Source organism: Phacochoerus africanus, chromosome 10, assembly GCF_016906955.1.
Source record: "Phacochoerus africanus isolate WHEZ1 chromosome 10, ROS_Pafr_v1, whole genome shotgun sequence".
NCBI lineage: Eukaryota > Metazoa > Chordata > Mammalia > Artiodactyla > Suidae > Phacochoerus > Phacochoerus africanus.
The window spans coordinates 120,858,396-120,881,570 of NC_062553.1; the positions used below are offsets into that span (position 1 = coordinate 120,858,396).

General features: G+C 36.9%; 1 protein-coding gene across 11 annotated transcripts in view; it reads left to right on the plus strand.

The window, feature by feature from the left end:
- TRMT10A (tRNA methyltransferase 10A) overlaps positions 1-23,175 on the plus strand; it is a 37,535-nt gene that overhangs the window by 10,576 nt on the left and 3,784 nt on the right. For 7 of the 11 annotated variants that reach the window (XM_047799463.1, XM_047799469.1, XM_047799472.1 and 4 more), the window contains 6 exons: positions 2,396-2,467; positions 4,064-4,138; positions 6,247-6,396; positions 8,579-8,684; positions 9,953-10,214; positions 20,054-20,105. In XM_047799463.1, the coding sequence (XP_047655419.1) occupies positions 2,396-2,467; positions 4,064-4,138; positions 6,247-6,396; positions 8,579-8,684; positions 9,953-10,214; positions 20,054-20,105 (717 nt within the window). Of the gene's footprint in view, positions 1-2,395; positions 2,468-4,063; positions 4,139-6,246; positions 6,397-8,578; positions 8,685-9,952; positions 10,215-10,380; positions 10,492-20,053; positions 20,106-23,175 lie in introns of all 11 variants that reach the window. The other 4 variants (XR_007137594.1, XR_007137595.1, XM_047799470.1 and 1 more) reach the window with 2 other exon arrangements.

The window sequence follows — 23,175 nt, forward strand, 5'->3', positions numbered from 1 at the left end:
TTTTTTTTAATGGCCATTCCCACAGCATATGTAGGTTCCCAGTCTAGAGGTCCAATCAGAGCTGTAGCCATTGGCCTACACCACATCCACAGCAATGCAGGATCTGAGCTGCGTCTGCCACCTACACCACAGTTCATAGCAATGTCAATGTCAGATCCTTAACCCAGTGAGTGAGGCCAGGGATTGAACCTTCGTCCTCATGGATGCTAGTCAGATTCATTTCTGCTGATGGGAACTCCCTTAGTTTTTTAATTAGGACTGGTTCCTCTTTATGAGCTTAGGGGAAGCAGTTATCTACTTTGATCTTGGAGGACTGTTTTTATGTGGGAGTAGCCAGTGTGAGTTGAAGGGTTTAGTATTTTTGGTGTGAGTACTGCTTTTAGTATGCCTACCACATCTTTCCTCTGTGTGCTGGCCATTATCCTCTTGATAGGGATTGTGACTGGTGGCGTTGTGACTACAGCTTGCCCTGGATATTGAGCAGGGCCTCCTCTTTGCTCTGTGGTTGTCATATCCCTGTCGGGGGCAGGGTCTACTCCCCAGTTGTTGTACAAACCACTAGATCCATTTAGGAGCTGTGGAGTGAGGTATATGGTGTTGGAGTGCTCCCAATGGGAGAGGAGCCACTGAGTATTCCTCCCCCAGGAAGTGTGCTCCGTGGTGTCACCTGTTGCACATTGGTAGGCTCGCAAAGTACACTGTTGCTGGCACTGCCCTTGGCTTCACCTCAGCCATGGGAATACAGACAGTTGGCCCTGGTGTTCTTCAGGTGCTGTGTTCACAAAGCCACCAGCACAGATCTACTGAAGTCAGGCACCAGCACCACAATAACTGCACACCTAACCCACTGTGGAAGTTATGGAAGCAGCTCAGACCCCAGCCCAGCCTCCACATGTGTGCACCTATAAAGGCTACAGCCGCTAAGCCCAAACCCACCCCAGCCACAGGAGCACCCAAAGTCTACTCTTATGTTCCACAGGCACTGAGTAGCCTAAACCCATGGATTATACAGCTGTGGAAAAAGGGCTTAGATTTCAGTTGTGCTTCTTAAGTCACATGACCCTGGGAAATCAGCTCTGACTTCAGCCCTGCCTCAGCATGTAAGCCACCCGTTGGCACTTGCATGCTCCTCAGAGCTCATATAGGCAGCACGGCACGTGCTGAGAGCATGTTGAGAAGGGGCCTGCTGTGGCAGGCCCCACCCCTTCCTTTGCCAGCTCCTTAACAGTGCTTTGCTTCTGTGGCAGGCCTGAGCGTTTGTGTACACCTGTGGTTGTGGCCTGTACCACACCCCAGCCCCTTCAGGCTGTCTTCTTGCAACCAACCCCAGTTCTCTCCCCTGTTCTGTTCTCTGAAGCCCGAGTTTTAACACCTAGCTCTCGTGCACACCAGCAGAAGTACATCTCAGACTGGGGAGTACAGGGCAGCAGCACACACCATCTGTGTAGGTCTCTGTTCTGCCTGCTGCATTCCAGCTGCTGCACTCTCCTCTGAGCCCTTTGAAGCTCCCTTTCTGTCCTGGCTTAGCTCCCTACTGGTGTAGGGGCTTCCCACGGTGCATGAACCTTCTTTCATAGCTCCCTCCCAGGGGCACAGGTCCCATCTTGATCCCCCACCCCTTTTTTTTCTTTCACCTATATGATTATGTGGAGATCTTTCCTGCAGTTATGGGTGTCTGAGATCTTCTATTAGTGTTCAGTAAGTATTCTGTGAGAATTGTCCCGCATGTAGATGTATTGTTAGTGTATTTGTGGGAACAGTGAATTCTGTATCTTTCTATTTTATCATATTGATTGGAGCCCTCTAAAATGCTTCTCACATTATGTTTTCCAAAATCTCTTACCCCACATTAAAGTAGCTAATAAGTTGCTTTTATTTATGTATGTATGTATAAACCGGGGGAAAGATGGCCTCATCGTTAGATTGAGACTCAGTAACTGCATATTAATCGTAAAGAGCTGAGGGGATTTTTTTGTTATTTATCCTAGTTAAAAGGCAGAAAATAAGAAACATGATTGGTTTAATAGAATTATTTCTTAATAGTTTGAGAAACCTATTTGTTTAAGCAATGCTACTGAAAAGAATGTTTAATTACTTCCGAAATCTTTGGTAGGTCATGAAAATTGTAGTAGTGTGGGTCTAAGAGGTTCTTTTTTCTTTTGTTGTGTCTTAATTCATGAATCAGCATTTTAAATGGATACAAATAATGGGTTACAAAGCATTGACTTACAGTAATTATTTTGTCAGTATGTAAGGAAAGTCAGAAAGGACTTGTATTTCAAAAGAAAAGTGTATCTATCTAGTTGTCCCTTTTGCTTATTCTGTTCCACTAGGATTGTGGAATGGCTACAGAAAATTCTGAAAATACTGCTTTAAAAATTGTACTCTTTTATAGGACATTAAAAAACTTCATAAGCAGATTCAACGGTGTTATGCAGAAAATCGACGAGCACTGCATCCTGTGCAGGTATGTTTGAGGAATTTAAACTTCAAGTCCTTTTATATCTTCCTCCAGAAAAGGCATAGGTCATTCCATTTGCCTTTATGTAAGAATGAGTCTTACAGATAATCTTTCCTAGAGAACAAAATGCTTATTTGAAAAGTGTTCTTTTTCCTACAAAAACAAATTATTTTAAACATTTCTTCACATGTTGTTCTCAGATACTCTGTGCCCAGTCATCATCAGTCTTATATACATTGACCTCTTCATTGCTGGGAAGTTGGACGTCTTTATTAAAGGACATATGCATATTTTTATACCAGTTTCTCAGCTCTCAGTTTCTTCCTTTCTGGGAAGTGTGGGCATTGCCCCTTCCTGATGGGTGCTAATGTGCCTGTTGGGTAGACTTTTTTCCTCCTTAAAGGATTTTAAGTCACTGATAATTTTGGAAGTTAATTTATTATGTGGAATGAGGGAGTGGTTTATGAGACTGGTTGAGCTGCTCTTAAGAGTAGGTTTTTCTTGGGTTCCTGTCATGGTTTAGCAGCAACAAACCAGACCAGCATCCACGAGTGCAAGGGTTCTATCCCTGGCCTTATTGAGTGGGTTAAGGCATTGGCTTGAGCTGTGGTGTCGGTCACAGATGTGGCTCAGATCCCACATTCTTGTGGCTGTGATGTAGCCTGGCAGCCATGGCTCCACTTCAACCCTTAGCCTGGGAACAGCCCTATGCCTCAGGTATAGCCCTAGAAAGACTGGGATAAAAAAAAAAAAAAAAGAAGGTTTTGCTTACAGAATTTGTTTGCATTCTAGTTGACCTAAAAACTAACTGTAGCTCACTAATGTTAAGAACCAGAAAAATCTTAACATATTTTTGTTTAGTTTTTTTTTAATCAAGTGGTAGTAATTTTATTTATGTATTTCTTTATTTATTTTTGCTTTTTAGGGCTGCACCCATGGCATATGGAAGTTCCCTGGCTAGGGGTGGAATCGGAGCTACAGCTGCTGGTCTGCGCCACAGCCTCCGCAACACCGGATCTGAGCCATGTCTGCGACCTACACCACAGCTCATGGCAACACCGCATCGCTGACCCATTGAACAAGGCCAGAGATTGAACCCATATGCTTGTGACTACTAGGCAGATTCATTTCTGCTGTGCCATGATGGAAGCTCCAGTAATTTTATATTTTTACATTTTGTATTCTCCTCATCCTTTATTAGAGTTGAAATAGATTTCAGTGTTAAAAGTAAAGAAGAAATTATGAAAACTTGGGACTGATAAAAAAAAAATAGAGTGGTTATAAAAGAAAGGGAAGAGAAACTTTTCATGAAAGCAGAAAATTTGTAGAAAAGTGAGAGGCAGATTATAAAAACTCTTTGGAAAATGAGAAGAAAATGTAGATGGAATACAGAAGTTAGTGGGTTAGGAGATGCACAGAAATTCACATGCCATTTTACCACAGATTTATTCTTGGATGCTTAAAGCATGTCATGTATTTATTTTTTTCTAGAATGAAAATATTTTGTGTTTCATTGATGATTAGATGAGTATATGAAGGAAATAAAATATTTTCTCTGATAGTCATTTGCTCTCCCTTTCTATGCCTGCCACTCTCTATCAGTTTTACTTGACAAGCCATGGAGGCCAGTTGAAAAAGAACATGGATGAAAATGACAAAGGATGGGTCAACTGGAAGGTAACTAAAATAAGTTAACTCTCGCATAACTCCAGGTATTTTTATGTTTAAAGGTCTACATTTTTTAACCTAAATTCTATGTAGTACTAGTAAATATGAATATAAGAGCCAGCAGCTTCAAACCTTGTGTATCACCGCACCTAAGTCTAAGGTTACCAACTGGAGAAGCTGAGAGACTGAGATACAGTTTGTACTTGCTTTCATTAAATCTCACTTGCGATTTTACCGCCAACTTTAAAATGCATTTTTTAAAAAGGAAAAACTTCAAAGGCCTATATAAAATGTCTACTTAGCAAACTGCCTGTAAATTATTTATAAGAATGAAGTCATTCAAATAAAACTTGGAAATGTACTTGCATTCTTTTTCTTCTAAATCTCTGCTGTATCTCTATCCACATGTGGCTGTTAAACTCTTGAAATGTGACTGGTCTGAGTTGAGATACACTATAAATGTGAAATAGACACTGGATTTCAAAGACTTAGTACAAAAAAGAGAATGTAAAGTATCTCCTTAAAATTAAAAAAAAACTTGTTTATTGTAAGTTGAAATCATAAGATTTCAGGTATAGAGTATTGAGTAAGTGTTAAAAATGAATTTCATCTATTTCTTTCCGCTTTTTTTTTAATGGCTGCACCCGCAGCAAATGGAAGTTCCCAGGGATTGAATCGGGGCCTCAGCTGCAACCCATGCTACAGATCTTTTAACCCCTTGCATGAGGCCAAGACTTGAACCTGCACCTCCTCAGCAACCCAAGTCGATGCAGTCGTTTTCTTAACATACTGCACCTCAGCAAGAATTCCTCTTTTCCCTTTTTTAGGTAGCTACTAGAAGATTTCAAATTACATATGTGGCTCATGTTTTTTGTTTTTTTTTTTGTGTGTGTTTGTTTGTTATTCTATTGGACTATTCGCAGTCATTTACAAAGATGACTAATAGACTGGCTTTAGTACTAATCCCTGAGGAAACCTTCACTATTCTACTCAGAGTAGTGGGTTTTTCCTATACTTTTTTTTCTTTTTCCAAGGCAGTTCTCACTGTGATGAACTTTCCCTTACTAATGATAATGACTGCGTTTATTTTATTAACAGCCTATAGTGTAAAATATTTTCAAAGGCTTTTTTAAGAAGTACAATGTATTTACCAAGTTTTATGTTCATGCCTATTTTCCTGAGAAATAATGTAATAAGTTAGAATTGGCATATTTTCACTTATTTTGTGGCTTGTTAAATTTTATTATTTTGTACCATCAGCTTTCCAGAGAGGTATGAGTTCACTAGTCTCTAAATATATGCATTCCTCTTGGGGCTCTTATTAAGCATAGGGATAAAATTTATTATGTACCATTTTCCAGAAAAATGGCATTTATTAATAGGTTATATATTTTAGGTGAGAGGTCTCCTGCTTCGTTTTTGATTTCCACAAAAATTATTGGGAAATGCCATCTGAGCCTGATGATGCATCCTCCTTTATTCTGTCAATGTAGTTTGCAAAATTCTAACTGCCAACTGTTGTTCAGTCTTGCACCTCTGATGTGACAGTTTTGTTGAAGAAGATTTCAAATGCGTATCTTTATGGAAGCAGTCGCATGGAATTTATTAAATCTGTCAGCCCTTTCCTTTTCATAATTTATATAGATGGAGAAGGAAGTAATTGGAGAAGGCATTCTTTGGCTGGAGAACAGTGTCAGCAGATATATGACAAAAAATGCATTTGTTTTGTTGGAACAGGAAAAGTTAGAAAGGTAGGTTAGTGCTATATATAGGAAAGAGTTATTAAGTTAAGGAACTTGAATTTTGTCCTACAGATAAAGATAAAACATTGAGAGTAGTGTTTTCAGAAGAGTCCACCATCCATGTGTGGAAATAAATTGGAGAGATCTGAAGCTAGAGATAAGGAAATAACATCAGAAGGCTCCTTAAGTAATTGAGATGTAAGGTGATAAGATGTTGAAGTGATAGGTTCTAAATAATACATTGTTAAAATATTCTTTCAAACTTCCTTTCTTGTGTTTTTTTGGATGGGTTTCTCTAGAAAAAAGAAAATAATCATTTTTAGCCAATTTTCAGAAAACTCTACTCATTAATCTCTTTCCCAATGTGTTTTAAAGGATATCCATATCAAACCAGAGCACTATAGTGAATTCATTAAGAAAGAAGACCTGATTTATCTGACATCAGATTCACCTAATGTACTAAAGGAATTAGATGAATCAAAGGCCTATGTGATTGGAGGATTAGTAGATCACAACCATCACAAGGTACAGTTTTGTTTTTGTTTTTTGGCATATAACTAAAATTGATGTATCAGGTTTTTCGATAGTAACAATTAATGCTGATAGCTGATGTTTATTGAGTGCCACAATATTTCAGTTGCCTTTCTAGCTGAGGAATCATTTCACACATATCAGTGTGCTTAATCCTCATCGCAGCCCAGTGAGGTCAGTACTATTATTAGACCTGGAGGCACAGAGAAGTTAAGTCTAAAATCAATAGTAATGGGTGGTAAAGCAGATATTTGAAACCAGGTCGATGGCTTTGGCGCCCACATGCTTAAATGATTTGCTGTATCCATAGAAGATGCTGCTGATAATTTCTAGGCTACTGATAAAATTTATATTAATTTATATCAAAATTTATACCAAAGTCAGTAAATTTGTTAGTTTTCAAATTTGTGATTATCATGAGATGTGCTTTCTGTTCTCTTTAATTTATACTTTTGTCTCTTCCCACCTCTTTACCCTCATTCTAATGACATAACAAAAACACTTTTTAAAAGAAAACATTATTTTGTATTTTGCAAGCTACTTAGTATCAGGCTCAATTCAGCTCATTTGCTGAGTGAGAAGGTGTTGTCAGTCTAATAATATGAAGTAATTCATTATTCTAGTTAGGCACCACTGAACAGTAGAACTTGCTGCATTGTTGGAAATGTTTACATCATCCTATTCAGTATGGTAGTTGTGTGGCCACTGAGCATATGAAATGTGCACAGTTTAATGGAGAAACTGAATTTTAAAAAATGCGGATAAGTTGAAGTAGTCACATGTGGCTCCTATTAGACATTTTAGCTCTATAGCATCATAGGAAATTTTATCAGAATGATCTTTAAACCTTTTTAGTTTTTCTTAGTGGAAAAATGCTATTTTGTTATTTATGTAGAACCAGATTCTTTTTGTCTCATGTTGTATGTTTCTCTAAACTGAAACAATTTTGCTTTCAAAAGCAGTTAACTCAGTCTGCTATTAATTATTGGTCTCTAAAATACTAGTTGAGAAATTTGCTCTTCTTTCTCTGTACTGTATCTTTTGGCCCTTTCATTTCTGATTAGACCCAGGCTTTAAGGATTTTAAGTTTTAGAAGAGAGAATTCATATCCAGCATTCTTTTACTTGACAGGGAGGAAAAATAATTTATAGGCAATTAAAGTTTTTTTTTTTGCTTTGTTTTTTGTCTTTTTAGGGCCATAGCCGCGGCATATGGAGGTTCTCAGGCTAGGGGTCTAATCAGAGCTACAGCTGCTGGCCTACACCTCAGCCACAGCAACGTGGCACTGGAGCCACGTCTGTGACCTATACCACAGCTCACGGCAATGCCGGATCCTTAACCCACTTATTGGGGCCAGGGACCGAACCCTCAACCTCATGGTTACTAGTCGGGTTCGTTAAGCACTCAGCCACAACGGGAACTCCCAAGTTCTGTTTTTGTTTTTTTTTTTTCAAATCAAGTTTTTATTTAGTTTGTCTTTGCCATTTGTGTCTCTTAGTGTTAATGTAATTGAATAGTTTTATCTTTTAAAATCGTGGGTAGAATGATGCTTCTCTAGGAATTCAGTTTGAGTACTTTAAACTGAAAGAAAGGCAGTGTGACACGAGAAGCTATTTGCATCAGGAGGCAGGAGCCAGGTTTTTCCTTTGGTTCTGCCACCGAGGAACTTTGTGATGGGACAAGGAATATGTCTTTGCTTTCCTTATTTGTAAATTGGTTAAAACAAATGCCCTCTGCATTCTGACTATACTCTTTTTTTTTTTGTCTTTTGTTCTTTTAGGGCCGCACCCACAGCATATGGAGGTTCCCAGGCTAGGGGATCTAATTGGAGCTGTTGCTGCTGGCCTACACCAGAGCCACAGCAGCACAAGATCTGAGCCTCTTCTTTGACCTATATCACAACTCACGGCAACACTGGATCCTTAATCTACTGAACGAGGCTAGGGATTGAACCTGCAACCTCATGGTGCCTAATTGGATTTGTTTCTGCTGCTCCATGACGGGAACTGCCTCTGACTATACTTATTGTCAAGAGAATGTTTCCAAATTAGCAATTAAGCACACCCACTTCTTCAGATAATATTTTCTGAACTAAAGTCTTTTCCTAAAATTATTTATTCTGTTAAACTTTAAGTAACGTAATGTTCTAGTCCAAGTTATAGTGTCTTTGTTTTAGGGACTTACATATAAACAAGCATCAGATTATGGAATTGATCATGCACAGCTTCCCCTTGGAAATTTTGTGAAGATGAACAGTAGAAAAGTTTTGGCAGTTAATCATGGTAAGCTCTAAGGGGGAAACTGAGAACATACCTGAGTGAATGTTGTGAAAAAGAACATTACATTTATGTTTTGGACAAGTGGAAAATATACATGTTTGGAAATGAACAATTTTGGAAACAAAATTATAAAATGTAATCATTTATAATTCGAATAATACATGCATGCTTTAGAAAATTTTGAAAACGTGGAAAAGTATAAAGATAGGTTATAATTTCAGTACCCAGAGATACTTGGTATTAATTTTTTGATTTGTTTTCTTCAAATTCTTTTCCTATGGATATGTAATATTATTTATTATGTAGTTGGATTCTTTATTGCATAAAAAATTATAAATCTGGGGTCTTTCCCTCACATTTATCAATACATTTTTTCATATTATTGAATCATCGTTAATGACTATTTAATAGTCCACCATCTAAATATAAGTAATGTAATCATTCTCCCATGGTTGATATTTTTTTCTTTCTACTGTTGTAAATAACATTGTAATAGACATTTTAGGACTTAAGTATTTGCATGAAATTTTGCTTTTTAAATTTTTTTTTTAGTAGTTAGTGTACAGCTATTAATTGGGCTTTTTAAATTTCTCTATAGCAGGCTGCTTTAGGGAGTTATAAAAATGAACTTACTGGTTCAAGGAATGAACTTCCCCTAAGACTTCTGATAGTGGAAATTACTTTTCTATCATGAAGGAATCCAAGTTAAGCCTTCAACAGTATATTAAAGTGAGAGGACTTGGAGATAGTATTAAAAAAGTTCCACGGTGGCCTAACAGTTAAGGATTCAGCTTTGTCACTGCTGTGGCTCAGGTTTGATCCTGGATAATGAACTTCCACATGCCTCAGACGTGGTCCAAAAACAAAACAAAAAAAAAGGCAAAACATTCCCCAGAGTGAGCGGTGCAATATAGGAAAGATAGAAGAAATATAACCCTTTCTTCCTAGTTTTCTGATGGTACACATAGGATAAAGAAGTGAAAAGAAAAGAATAGGAAGGAAATAAAAAAGGTCTTCTGTCTATTGATTATAACTGCCAACCCTGAGTGCTTAAGAACTGAATTAAGGAAGAGCTACAAAAGAGGTAACAGCCTTGAGAGCCTTGGGCATATTGGCTCTGACAGCTCATTCAGGAGAAGGAAGTATTAAGAACAAAGTAGTTAGTAGGACATACTTGTACCCTTAACACAAAAGCAGCGCATTTTAAAATAGAGTATGCAGCGTTGGGATGAGCTCGGCTAGGAAATATACGGAGTTTGTCTTTATTGCAGTGTTTGAGATTATTCTGGAATACCTGGAAACAAGAGACTGGCAAGAAGCATTTTTCACTATCTTACCCCAAAGGAAGGGAGCTGTTCCCACAGACAAAGCCTGTGAAAGTTCCTCACATGACAAGGAATTCGCCACAGCTGAAGGTGGATTGAACAGTGATTCCAGTGAGGAGGAAAATAGCAGAAATGAGCAAAATTCACCACATGAAGAAAAGCAGGATAAAGAAAACAGCTCTGAGTCTACGGTGAACTCTGTACCACAGTAATGTCTTTTTTTCTTTCTCTTTCTTTCTTTTTTTTTTTTTTTCAAGTTCCAGGAAAAAATTAGAAAATGAGATACTTCATAGAATATTTGAATTGAAAGAAAATTTTTTTCTCTTCTTTCTGTTGTGAATTTGTAAAGCTTTTTTTTTTTTTTCTTTTTAAAGAACTAGGTGATAAAAAGCCTTCATTAGCAGTTCTTGCTGTGGCACCGTGGGTTAGTGATCCAGCTCGTCTCTGTGGAGGCGCTGGTTCAATCCCCAGCCCAGCGCATTGAGGTAAGGCTCTGCTCTTGGCTGCAGCTGTAGTGTGGGTAGCACCTCCAGCTGGGATTTGATCCCTGGCCTGGAAACTTTGATATACCATGGGGGGCGGCTGAAAAAGCCCTCATAAGAAAGCATTTTTTTGTTTTTAAATAAGATTTAAATTGTAACATAACAGTTTTCCAAGCCTCAAATAAGCATTTCTTGAGAATTTTACTTTTTTAGTAAACCTTCTTTCTCTTTTATTTATTGGATTGTATTCTTCAGAACGTGCCTTCTGACCTTTCAGTTTTATTATATGTTTGTATCAATGGCTTTCTGATTTATTGCTTAACTTATTTGTGGAGTCAGATATTAAGTCTACCAAAATGTTCTGTATGGAGGTTACCTTGTACTTGCAGGTTTTATTTTCAGTTTAATAACTTCAAAGGAGTATAGTGATTTTAGGAAGAAGTGTAGGATTGATTAGCTGAACAATTGATTTCTTTTTAACTGTGGAATCCATCTCTGCTCTTCTTGTGATGTCTTTGTGGTTTAAAACAATCACTGAAGAGTTAAGACTCTCTTTAATATATTTTCTTAATTTCAATAATGATGGTAAATTATTTCAATTGCAAAATTTAATTTTTCAGACTAGATTATTTTATTTTTTGTCTTTTTAGGGCTGTACCTGCGGCATATGGAGGTTCCCAGGCTGGGGGTTGAATTGGAGCTATAGCTGCTGGCCTACACCATAGCCACAGCAATGCCGGATCATTAACCCACTGAGTAAGGCCAGGGATCAAACCTGTGTCCTCATGGATGCTAGTTAGATTAATTCCTGCTGAGCCACGACAGTAATTCCAGACTAGGTGTGATTTTGTTTGCTTGCTTGTTTGTTTTCTACCTGCTGTAATTTATTTGGCTAAATTTCACTTAGGATCAATAGATCTGAGGGTTTTTCTTTCAAACATATTATCTTATTCATTTCTATTGTCGTTGAATTTTTTCTTAGAAAATAGTTTAGATTTTATGAATTCAATTTCTGGTGCCTAATCCATACATGAAATAGATGTAGATATTAAGCGCTTTAACTTTACTCTTATAGTTTAAGAATGATTTGTTCTTAAAAAGCACATAACACAAAGCCCTTACTAGAGCATGTATATGAGTTTATAGCAACAAAACACTCATCAATTCTCAACTGAGAGAATCTAGGCAGCTTGAATGCTTAAGGAATAAATTAAAGTCATAGGAAAACTTATTTATATTAGTCCCAATTAGAGTGATTATCCTCAAATACCAGTTAAGCTTAGTTATACCTAACATTTTTATGTCTTTATTAATAACCCAAATGAAGGTAACTAAAATATACTGTGACATTCTTAATTGTAAAACACTGTGCAGTATATGTTTATTTTCACAAGTGATTTTATAAATACTACAGTCTTAAAACTCAAATTACCATTGCTGGATACAAATATGACATCACATCTAATTTCCCTCTAACAAGCAAAAAAGAAGAGTCCTCCAAGCAACCTATATACCATTTACTTACAAATTATTTACTAAAATTTGAAATAATAAAATACCAACCACAAAGAAAATACACATCAGGTTCATTTGGGGACTTACAGAACAAATTAAAACATACCTTAGCTGTTTCCAGGGGGGGAAATAAATGCCCAATCAAAGAATGCCTCTTGATGTAGCCTCCTCTCTGTCTTCTGGAGTAGGATATCTTTTTGAAAGTTTCCAGTCCATTTGGTTGAAGGTTGTTCAGCATTTGGTTGTAATTTTGTTTTTTTAATGAGAGAAGTTGAGCTCCAGTCCCAAGACTAGGTTATTTTAAAAGGCTGTTGAAGGGCAAATTTGTTATTACCTAAGTTTAAAAAGAAGCAGCTCTAGGAGTTCCCTGTGGCTCACTGGGTTAAGGCTCCAGTATTGAAACTGCTGTGGCTCTGGTTACTGTTGTTGTGCAGCCTAGGAACTTTTGCATACTGTGTACACAACCAAAAAAATTTAAAAAATAAAAAGAAACAGCTCTTAGAAAAGCAACTCTTAGCAGCTATCCTTTTTTTTTGTATATACTTCTTTAAAATAAAATATATTGGTTCTTAAAGTGAGTAAAGTTAACTTTATATATGTATCTGCCTACTATAATATAATAGTATTCAAGCTAATATAAATGTTTCTATAAATAATATAAGCATGTGTGAAAATATACATATAATTTTATATACATTTATTTGTCCGTATTGTGTGATTCTCAATTATTGAGGATAATAGGATTGAGTTGTCATATATCTGTATCAATTATGTGAAGGGTTGTGTTGAAAAACACCAGTGAATTTTAATTTGATAAAGTGCAAAATACATAACTGAACATTTGAGTGAGGGCAAGGGAAGATGGGGCTAGGAGATGTTTTAGCTTCCTACGAGTAAATGTAGAGCAATTATATTTAAAGTGATTGTGCTTTATTGCAGTTGAATTAAGATTTCAGAAGACTTTATATAGTTTGGATAAATTAAGTTTCTGTTCTTTTTACTCACTGGCACCTCATATACATATTTGGTAGAAAGTTCATTGAATTTAATATTGACGTTAATAATTTATTATAGTTACCCATTTAAAGTAAGGTCTCTGAGCAACATATGTAAATAGAGAATAGCCTCCACAATTCTAGAAGAACAAAGCTATGTCAGGTTTTGTTTCCCAAAGTTTGAGGTTTTTCTGAATAAATACAATTAGTAGCATAGGATGTGTGAAATAAAGTACAGTTTAATACTGAAAGGTGGGAAGAAAAAGTGGTGGACACTCTGTAGTTCGATTTTCACTAATTTTAAAGCCCTGAATTTTTCTCCTAGAGCTGCCATAACAAACTACTGTAAACCAGTAGTTTAAAACAACTGAAACTTATCCTTTTAGAGTTCTGGACACTAAAAGTCCAGAATCCAGCTGTCGGTAGGATCATGCTCCCTCAGAACACTGAAGAATCCTTCAGAGAGTCTTCCAGGCCTAGCTTCTTATAGCTTTCAGTGGTTGCCAGCAATCCCTGGTTTTCTTCAACTGCCTAATCTTTTGTTTTCTTGTCACATGACCTTCTACCCTCTCTCCTTTGTGCTTGAATCTGTGTCCTCCTATTAAGGTTACCGCTCATTGGATTAGGGTTCGCTCTAATCCAATGTGACTTCACTTTAACTTGATTATATCTACAAAGGCCTCCACACTGTCCTCCATAGTGAATGCACCAATTTACGTGTCTACCAACAGGATAGGAGTATTCCCTTTTCTCCACACCTCTCCAGCATTTATTTTTTTGGTGACTTTTTTTTTGTTTTTTAGGGCCTCACCTTCGGCATATGGAAGTTGTCAGGCTAGGGGTCAAATCGGAGCTACAGCTGCTGGCCTACGCCACAGCATTGCCAGATCCGAGCCAAGTCTGAGACCTATGCCACGGCTCACAGCAACACCAGATCCTTAACCCACTGAGCAGGGCCAGGGATAGAACCTGAGTCCTCATGAATACTAGTTGGGTTCATTATCACTGAGCCACAAGGCAAACTTCCTATCTTTTATTGACTTTTTGATGATGGCTGTTCTGACTGGTGTGAGGTGACACCCTGTTGTAGTTTTGATTTGCATTTCTCTAATAATTTGCAATAATGAGCAACTTTTCATGTGCCTGTTGGCCATCTACATGTCTTTGGAGAAATGTCTGTTTAGGTGTTCTGCCCATTTTTTAATTGGGATGATTTTTTTTTTTAATTGCGTTGTGTGAGCTGTTTGTATATTTTGGAAACTAATCTCTTGTCAGCATTATTTGCAGAAAATTTTCCCTATTCTCTAAGTTGTCTTTTTATTTTATGATTTCCCTTGCTGTGCAAAAGTATTTTACTTTAATTAGGTCCCATTTGTTTATTATTGCTTTTGTATCTATTACTCTAGGATACGGATCCAAAAAAACATTGATTCTGTTTATGTCAAAGAGGGCCCTGCCTATGCTTTCCTTTATGAGTTATATAGTATCTAGTCTTACATATAGGTCTGTAATCCATTTGGAGTTTATTTTTGTATATGGTGTTAGAGAATGTTCTGATTTCATTCTTTTACAGGTACCTGTCCAGTTTTCCCAGCACAACTTACTAATGAGACTGTTTGCCCCACTGTTTATTCTTGCTTCCATTGTTATAGATTGACTGTGGGTGCATGGAGTTTTGGGGGGCGGCTTTCTATTTTTTTCTTTTGATCTATGTATCTGTTTTTGTGCCAGTAGCATACTTTTTAATGACTATAGCTTTGTAGTATAGTCTGAAGTCAGGGAGCATAATCCCTCCAGCTCCATTCTTCTTTCTCAAGATTGTCTTTTGTGTTTCCACACAAATTTTAAAATTGTTCCAGCCAGTTCTGTGAAAAGTGGCATTGGTAATTTGATAGGGATTTCACTGAATCTGCAGATTGCCTTGGGTAGTATGGTCATTTTAATAATTGATTCTTCTAATACAGGAAAATGGTGTATCTTTCATCTGTATTGTGTTCAGTTTCTTTCATCAGCATCTTAATGGTTGATGGAATATAGATCTTTTGCCTCCTTAGGTAGGTTTACTCCTAGGTATTTTATTCTCTTTGATGCAATGGTAAATGGGATTGTTTCCCTAATTTCTCTTTATGATCTTTTGTTGTTGCTGTATAGAAATGCAGTAGATTTCTGTGTATTAATTTTTTTATCCTGCAGCTTAACTGAATTCATTGGGTAGATCTAGTAGTTTCTGGTGGCACCTTTAGGATTTTCTACATGTAATGTTATGTCATCTGCAAACAATGACAGTTGTACTTCTTCCTTTCCAATTTGAATTCTTTTTATGTCCTTTTCTTCTCTTGAGTGCTATGGCTAGGACTTCCGAAATATGTTGAATAAAAGTGACAAGAGTGGGTATCCTTGTCTTGTTCCTGATCTTAAAGAAAATGCCTTTAGCCTCTCACTGTTGATTATGATGTTAGCTGTGGGTTTGTTATATATGGCCTTTATTACATTGAGGTATGTTCTTACTGTTCCCACTTTGTGGAGAGTTTTTTATCCTGAATGGATGTTGAATTTTATCAGAGGCTTTTTTTGCATCTGTTGAGATGGTCAAATGGTTTTTATTCTAAATTCACTAATGTAGTGTATCACATTGATTCATTTACAGGTATTGAAAAATCCTTGCATCCCTGGAGTAAATCCCACTTGACCATGATGTATGATACTTTGAATGTATTATTGGATTTGGGTTGCTAGTATTTTGTTGAGGATTTTTGTGTCTATGTTCATCATTGATATTGGCCCATAAATTTTCTTTCAGTGTGATATCTTTGTCTAGTTTTGGTATCATAGTAATGGTGGCCTCATAGAATGAATTCCTCATAGAATGAGAAGTGTTTCTCTTTCTGCAATTTTTTGGAATGGCTTCAGAAGGATAGGTGTTAACTCTTCTTTAAATGGTAGAATTCACCTGTGAAGCCATCTGGTCCTGAACTTTGGTTTGTTGGGAGTTTTTAATCACTGATTCAATTTCAGTATTGTAATTGGTCTATTCATATTTTCTATTTCTTCCTTGTTCAGTCTCAGGACACTGATTGTATCTCTCTAAGAAGTTGTCCATTTCTTCTAGTTTCTCCAATTTACTGGCATATTGTAGCTTGTAGTAATGTCTTATGGTCCTTTTACATTTCTATGGTGTCACTTGTAACTCTTTTTTCATTTCTTATTTCATCCATCTGGATGGGCCCTCTCTTTTTTCTTTCTTGATGAGGCTGGCTAAAGGTTTATCAGTTTTACTTATCTTTTCAATGCTTTAGTTCATTGATATTTTCTATTCTATTATTTTTTGTATGAAATTACAAAAAATAATACAATCTACAAAAATTTAGTTTCATTGGTATTTTCTGTTGGATTTTTTTTTTTTTTTTTAGTTTCTATTTCTTTCTTTCTGTCTGTCTGTCTGTCTGCCTGTCTGTCTGTCTTGTTTTTTAGGGCTGCACCTCCCACAGCATATGGAGGTTCCAGACTAGGGGTTGAATTGGAGCTCTAGCCACCAGCCACAGCCACAGCAACACCAGATCCAAGCTGAGCCTGCAGTCCACACCACAGCCCACAGCAATGCCAGATCCTTAACCCACTGAGTGAGTGTCCTCGTGGATGCTAGTGAGATTCATCTTTGCTGAGCCACAACGGGAACTCCTAGTCTCTATTTCTTTTTGTTTCTGTTCTGAACCTTATAATTTCTTTTCTTGTGCAAACTTTGGGTTTTTTCCTTCTTTCTGTAGATAGTTTAGGCATGAGGTTAGGTCGTTTGAGAGTGTTCTTGTTTTCTGAATTAAGACTGTATTGCTGTAAACTTCTCTCTTTAGAACTGCTTTTCCTGCATCTCATAGGTTTTGGGTGGTTGTGTTTCATTTTCATTTGTGTCTAAGTATTTTTTAATTTTCTCTTTGATTTCTTTGGTGATCCATTGGTGACTTAGTAGCATATTGTTTAGCTTCCACATGTTTTTCTTGCAGTTTTTTCCATGTAGTTGATTTGTAAGCTCAGTATTGTGGTCAGAAAAGATGTTTTGTGTGATTTCAGTTTCCTTAAATTTACTGAGAGTGGTTTTGTGGCCTAGCATGTGATCTCTCCTGGAGAATGTTCCATGTGCACTTGAGAAGAATGTGTATTCTGCTTTCAGGTAGAATGCTCTGTAAATATCAGTTAAGTCCATTTTGTCCAGTGTATTAAATTTAAGGCTTGTGTTTCCTTATAGTTTTATGTCTGGACGAGCTGTCCATTTTGTAAGTGGGGTATTAAAATCCCCTGCTGTTATTGTGTTACTGTCAATTTTTCCTTTTATGTCTGTTAATATGCCTTATAGATTGAGATGCTCCTTTGTTGAGTACATTTATACCATCTTCTTGGATTGATCTGACTATTACACAGTATCCTTCTTTGTCTCTTGTAATGGTCTTTTTTTTTAAGTCAATTTTGTCTACATATTGCTACTCTGTGGTTTTGTTTTGATTTCCATTTGCGTAGAATACCTTTATACATCCCTTCACTTTCAGTCTGTTCAGGTCTCTACTTCTGAATTGAGTTTCTTGTAGGTGGCATATATACATGTCTTGTTTTTGTATCCATTCAACCAGTCTGTGTCTTTGGTTGGAATATTTAGTCTGTTTACACTTAAGGTAATTATTGATATTTATGTTCTCATTTCCATTTTATTAATGGTTTTAGATGTTTTTGTAGGTCTACCCGCCATTCTTCTTTTGTTCTCTTGTGATTTGATGACAGTCTTTAGTTTTATGTTTCAATTCCTTTTGCTTTTTAATGTGTATACCTATTGCATATTTTTGATTTGCAGTTACCATGAGGTTTTGTTTAGCAGTCTCCATATATGTACATGGTTATTTTAAGTTGCCGATTTGTTCATTTCAAATGCATTTTAGATAGCTTGTGTTTGTACTCTCCTTCCCTCGCAAGTACTTGTTTTTGATATCATAGCTGAGAGCCAGTTGTTTTGTGTATCCTTCAACCATTTATTCTGGCTACAGATGATTTTACTACTTTTGTCTTTTAACCCTCCCTCATAGCTTTGTGCATGGATAATTCCTACCTTTATCATATGCTTTCCTATACTGGTGAACTTTTCCATTTTGTAATTTTATTGTTTCTAATTATGGTCCTCTTCTTCCTAAAGAAGTTCCTTTAGTGTTTATTGTAAAGATGGTTTGGTGGTGCTGAATTCTCATAGCTTTGCTTGTCTATAAAGCTTTTGATCTCTCCATGAAGTCTGAATAGAATATTCTTTTTTGTAGATTTTTCTCTTTCATCAATTTAAGTATATAGTGCCATTCCCTTCTGTCCTACAGAGTTTCTGCTGAAAAATCAGCTGATAGCTTTACGAGAGTTCTCTTGTATGTTATTTGTTGCTTTTCCCATGCAGTTTTTAGTATCCTCTCTTTATCTTTAATTTTTGTTATTTTGGTGTGTTCCTCTTGGAGTTAATTCTCTGTGAGACTCTCTGCACTTCCTGGACTTGAGTAATTGTTTCCTTTCCCAGGTTAGAGAAGTTTTCAGCTATTATCTCTTCAAATATTTTCTCAGGCCCTTTACCTTTCCATAATTTTGCCTATAAGGCAAATTTTTTTAGTATGCTTGATGCTGTCTCAGAGGTCTTTCAAGCTGTCCTCATTTGTTTTCATTCTTTTTTCTGTCCAGTGGCTATGATTTCCACTACTTTGTCTTCTAGCTCACTGATCCATTCTTTTGTTACATTTAGTCTACTATTGATTTCTTCCAGTGAATTTTTCATTTCATTATTGTATTCTTTAATATTGTTTGGTTGTACTTTATATTTTCTAAATCTTTGTTTAAAAACTTCCAGCTCATCATTGTGTGCATCCATTCTCTTCCCAAGTTCTTTGATCATCTTTGTGGTCATGACCCTGAACTCTTTCTTATGTAGATTGCCTATCTCCCGTTTAGTTCTTCGGGCTTTTATCTTGTTCCTTCATTTGGAACATGTTCTTCTGTCACCTTATTTTTTCTAAGTTGATATTTTTACTTTCTTATATGTGGCAGGTTGGTTATATTTCTCAAACTTGGGGAAGTGGCCCTCTGTAGGAGACATCCTATGCATCCAGCAGTGCACTTCCTTCTCGTCATTCAAGCTGTATAATCTTGAGGATTCCCCTAAGAGGGATGTGTGAGTCCTTCTGTTGTGGCAGGCTGACTGTATGAGTGGTCTTGTAGGCAAGATTGGTCCCTCTCCTGGTTGGTTGCCAGGATCTGCCTTGTGTGGATGCTGCTGGCTGCTTTTTAGTGAGTCCTATTCACAGGGTGACTGGATGCAGATTCCAAGGGGGCCCCAGGGCTAGTGCTGGCTCACGGTGGGCAGAGGGAGGGTCACAAAGATTCTAGGTCCATTGCCCATCCAGTGGCAGGTAAAGTCATATCCTGAGGTCAGCACCAGTCTATTGGCAGACAGAGCTGTTTCCTGAAGTCTGGCATCAGAGCCCAGGATCTCAGAGCTTGTTTCAGATCATTCTGGGGAAGGGGGATGGGGATTAGGCAGGTCAGTTCCTGATGCAGTTGTATATGGGATCTAGGGTGTCCCAAAGGTTACGTTGGCTTGCCAGTGGCCAAGGCCCAAGTGGTTCCAGGGTAGGGTCTTGGCTACATTGTGGGATAATGGTTTTCTTGCTTCTGGTGTCTACCTCTTAGAGGTAAAGCTGGTTTAGAGGCTTGTGTAGGCTTTCTGGTGTGGAGGGGCTGGTGCCTGTCCACTGGTGGATAGAACTGGGTCTTGGCCCTTTGGTGAGTTGGGCCATGTCTAGGGGTGAGTCTAAAGATGGCTGAAGGCTCTTTAGTCTTTGGGCAGCTCTCTGCTAATGGGTGGGGCTGTATGCCCACCCAGTTAGTTTGGCCTGAGGCATCTCAGTCCTGCAGTCTACAGGCTGTTGGGTGGGTCTGGTCCAGGTGTTGGTGCTGATGAGCTAAGTTATCAGCCATCAACAACAGCAGTGTTCACTTGGCTGAATATTTCCCAGTATGTCTGACATCATTGTCTCTGTCCCCAGGGTGAGCTGCAGCCACTCCCCGCCTCTTCAGGACACTGTCCAAGACCAACAGGTAGGTCCGGCTCCAGTTCCTATTAAATTATTGCTTTTGCCCTGGGTCCCAGTACATGTGAGATCTTGCGTGTACTCTTTAAGAGTAAAGTCGTTACCCCTAGTCTCAATTATCAGACTGAACACTTTATTAAAGTATGGAAATCAGAGATCCTTGAGTGAAACACTTTAAAAAGTGATAAAAACAGTGCTAACATAAAACACAATAACTATACAGGACTATATTTCTTTTTTCTATCAGATATAATTAGTCTAAAATCACTCAGATTTAAAAAAACTCAAAACCCAAATGTGTGCTATATTTAAATAAATTTGCTCAACACTGTTGAAAATAATAGAGAAAGGCACATCAGGATAATAATAGAAGAAGACATCACAATTTTAACATTGGATAAGGTTCGACACATTACAGTGAAACAAGGAAAAGAAAGGCATGTTGTGATGTTCAAGTACGCAGTCCCTCGTGAAGATCTGGTGTTTATGAATATCTGTATATTAAGTAGCATAGTATTCAGATTCATTGAGAAAAAATTTTGAGAACTATATGAAATAGAAGGAAATTCATTATATAAGGAGACTTTAAAGTCATGCTTCCCAACCTGTGATAGCTCAGGTGGACAAAAAATAAATCTATGGGCGGTATAAATGCTGGATATGATTAATAAGTATCTATAGGCTGAAAGAAATTTCTACTACATAAGGAAGGTTTATAAAAGTATACATATATTAAATCACAAAGGAAAATAATTTCAAAAGTAGAAATAATATAGGCAGCTTATCTGATAATAATAGATTAAAGTAGAAAATAAATTTGTGGAACAAGAGGAAAGCCTTACCAGCTAGAACCATAAAAAGCAGTGTTAGAGGTGAAGTTGGTCATGACATATAACATTCTAAACTATATTTACACATCACTTCAAAATATATGGATCAAAGTGAACAAAATTACACAGAACTGTATTATCTACCAAAATAATTGGAGATTTTTAATTGATAAATCAAGCACCAAGAGAAAAATAGGATATATAAGATTTAAACAGCACAGTTAAGAATCTTAGTTAAATGGATCTATCTGTACCTTTGTATCCAACAATTTTAAAATTCACATTATTTTCAAGTCATATGGAACATTTATGAAATTGACCATATGCTAAGCCTCAAAGCTACCCACAAGCAAATCAAAGGATTGGTCATTTTTACAAATTACATTATATGACAACAATGCAGCTAAATTATAAATAATTTTTAAAATTATAATGAGTTTGAGAAACATCATATGTTTGGGGATATTTTTATTTGAAAGGCTCATTAAACAACTTATGAGTCATAGAAGAAAACAAAAATTAGAAAATCTCTAGAAGTTTAGTGAAATGATATGTATTAAAACTTGTGGTATGTAGCTAAACCAATTTTTAAAAAAATTTTTTAAAAATTCAATGAATTTATCACATCTGTAGTTGTATAATGATTATCACAATCCAGTTTCACAGGATTTCCATCCCACAACCCAAGCACATCACCCCACCCCCCGAACTGCCTCCTCCAAAGATCAAAAGTTTTTCAATGTCTGAGTCAGCATCTGTTCTGCAAAGAAGTTCAGTCTGTCCTTTTTTCAGATTTCACACGTCAGTGAAAGCATTGGATGTTGGCGTCTCATTGTATGGCTGACTTCACTTAGCATAATTTCTTGGTCCATCCATGTTGCTAAAAATGCTGGTATTTCGTTCATTTTAATGGCTGAGTAATATTCCACTGTGTGTATGTACCACATCTTCTGGATCCACTCCTCTGTCGATGGACATTTAGGTTGTTTCCATGTCTTAGCTATTGAAAATAGTGCTGCAATGAACATCGGAGTACATGTGTCTTTGCGAGTCGTGGTTTTCTCTGGATAGATGCCAAGGAGTGGGATTGCTGGATCAAAGGGTAGTTCTATTTTTAGTTTTCTGAGGAATCTCCATACTGTTTTCCACAGTGGTTGCACCAGTTTACAATCTCACCAACAGTGTAATAGGGTTTCTTTTTCTCCACACCCTCTCCAGCACTTACTGTTTATAGACTTTGATGATGGCCATTCTGGCTGGTGTGAGGTGGTATCTCATAGTGGTTTTGATTTGCATTTGTCTAATGATGAGTGATGTTGAATATCTTTTCATGTGTTTTTTGGCCATCTGCATGTCTTCTTTGGAGAACTGTCTGTTTAGATCTTCTGCCCATTTTTTGATGGAGTTTTTTGTTTTTTCGGTATGGAGCTGCAGAAGGTGTTTATAAATTTCAGAGATTAATCCCTTGTCAGTTGCTTCATTTGCAAAGAATTTTCTCCCATTCTGTGGGTTGTCTTTTTGTTTTGTTTAGGGTTTCTTTTGCTGTGCAGAAACTTTGAAGTTTGATTAGGTCCCATTTGTTTATTTTTGTCTTTACTGTCATTACTCTAAGAGGTGGATCTGAGAAGATGTTGCTGTTGTTTATGTCGGAGAGTGTTTGGCCTGTGTTTTCCTCTAAGTGTTTTATAGTGTAGCTAAACCAATTTAGAGGAAATTTTATATCCCATTGTTTAAGCTAGAAAAAGAAGACTAGCATTATTGAGCTATGCATGTAATTTAACAAGTTAAAAAAGCCAGAATAAATAAAAATAAAATAAATTCAAAGTTGAAAGAGGGGAATAATAAAGGTAAAAGCATCATTAAAAGTAATACACAGGCTCAAGGCAAAAATTGACTCTCTGACAAGACTAATAAACTTCTTTTAAACAAGAAAATTTTGAGAGACAAGACAGTATAAAAATGAATGTTGGAGATATTAAGCTGTAAAGAAATGGATATGATTAAATACTTCGTATTGATACATTTGAAAGCTTGTGAAATACCTTTATAAAAATAAAAATTACCAAAAAATAACTCAAAAATATTTAATACCCAAAAGAATTTTATAATTCTAGGTAACCTGAGGAGTTGCCATCATGGCGCAGTGGTTAACGAATCCGACTAGGAACCATGAGGTTTCAGGTTTGATCCCTGGCCTCTCTCAGTGGGTTAAGGATCTGGCATTGCCTGTGAGCTGTGGTGTAGGTT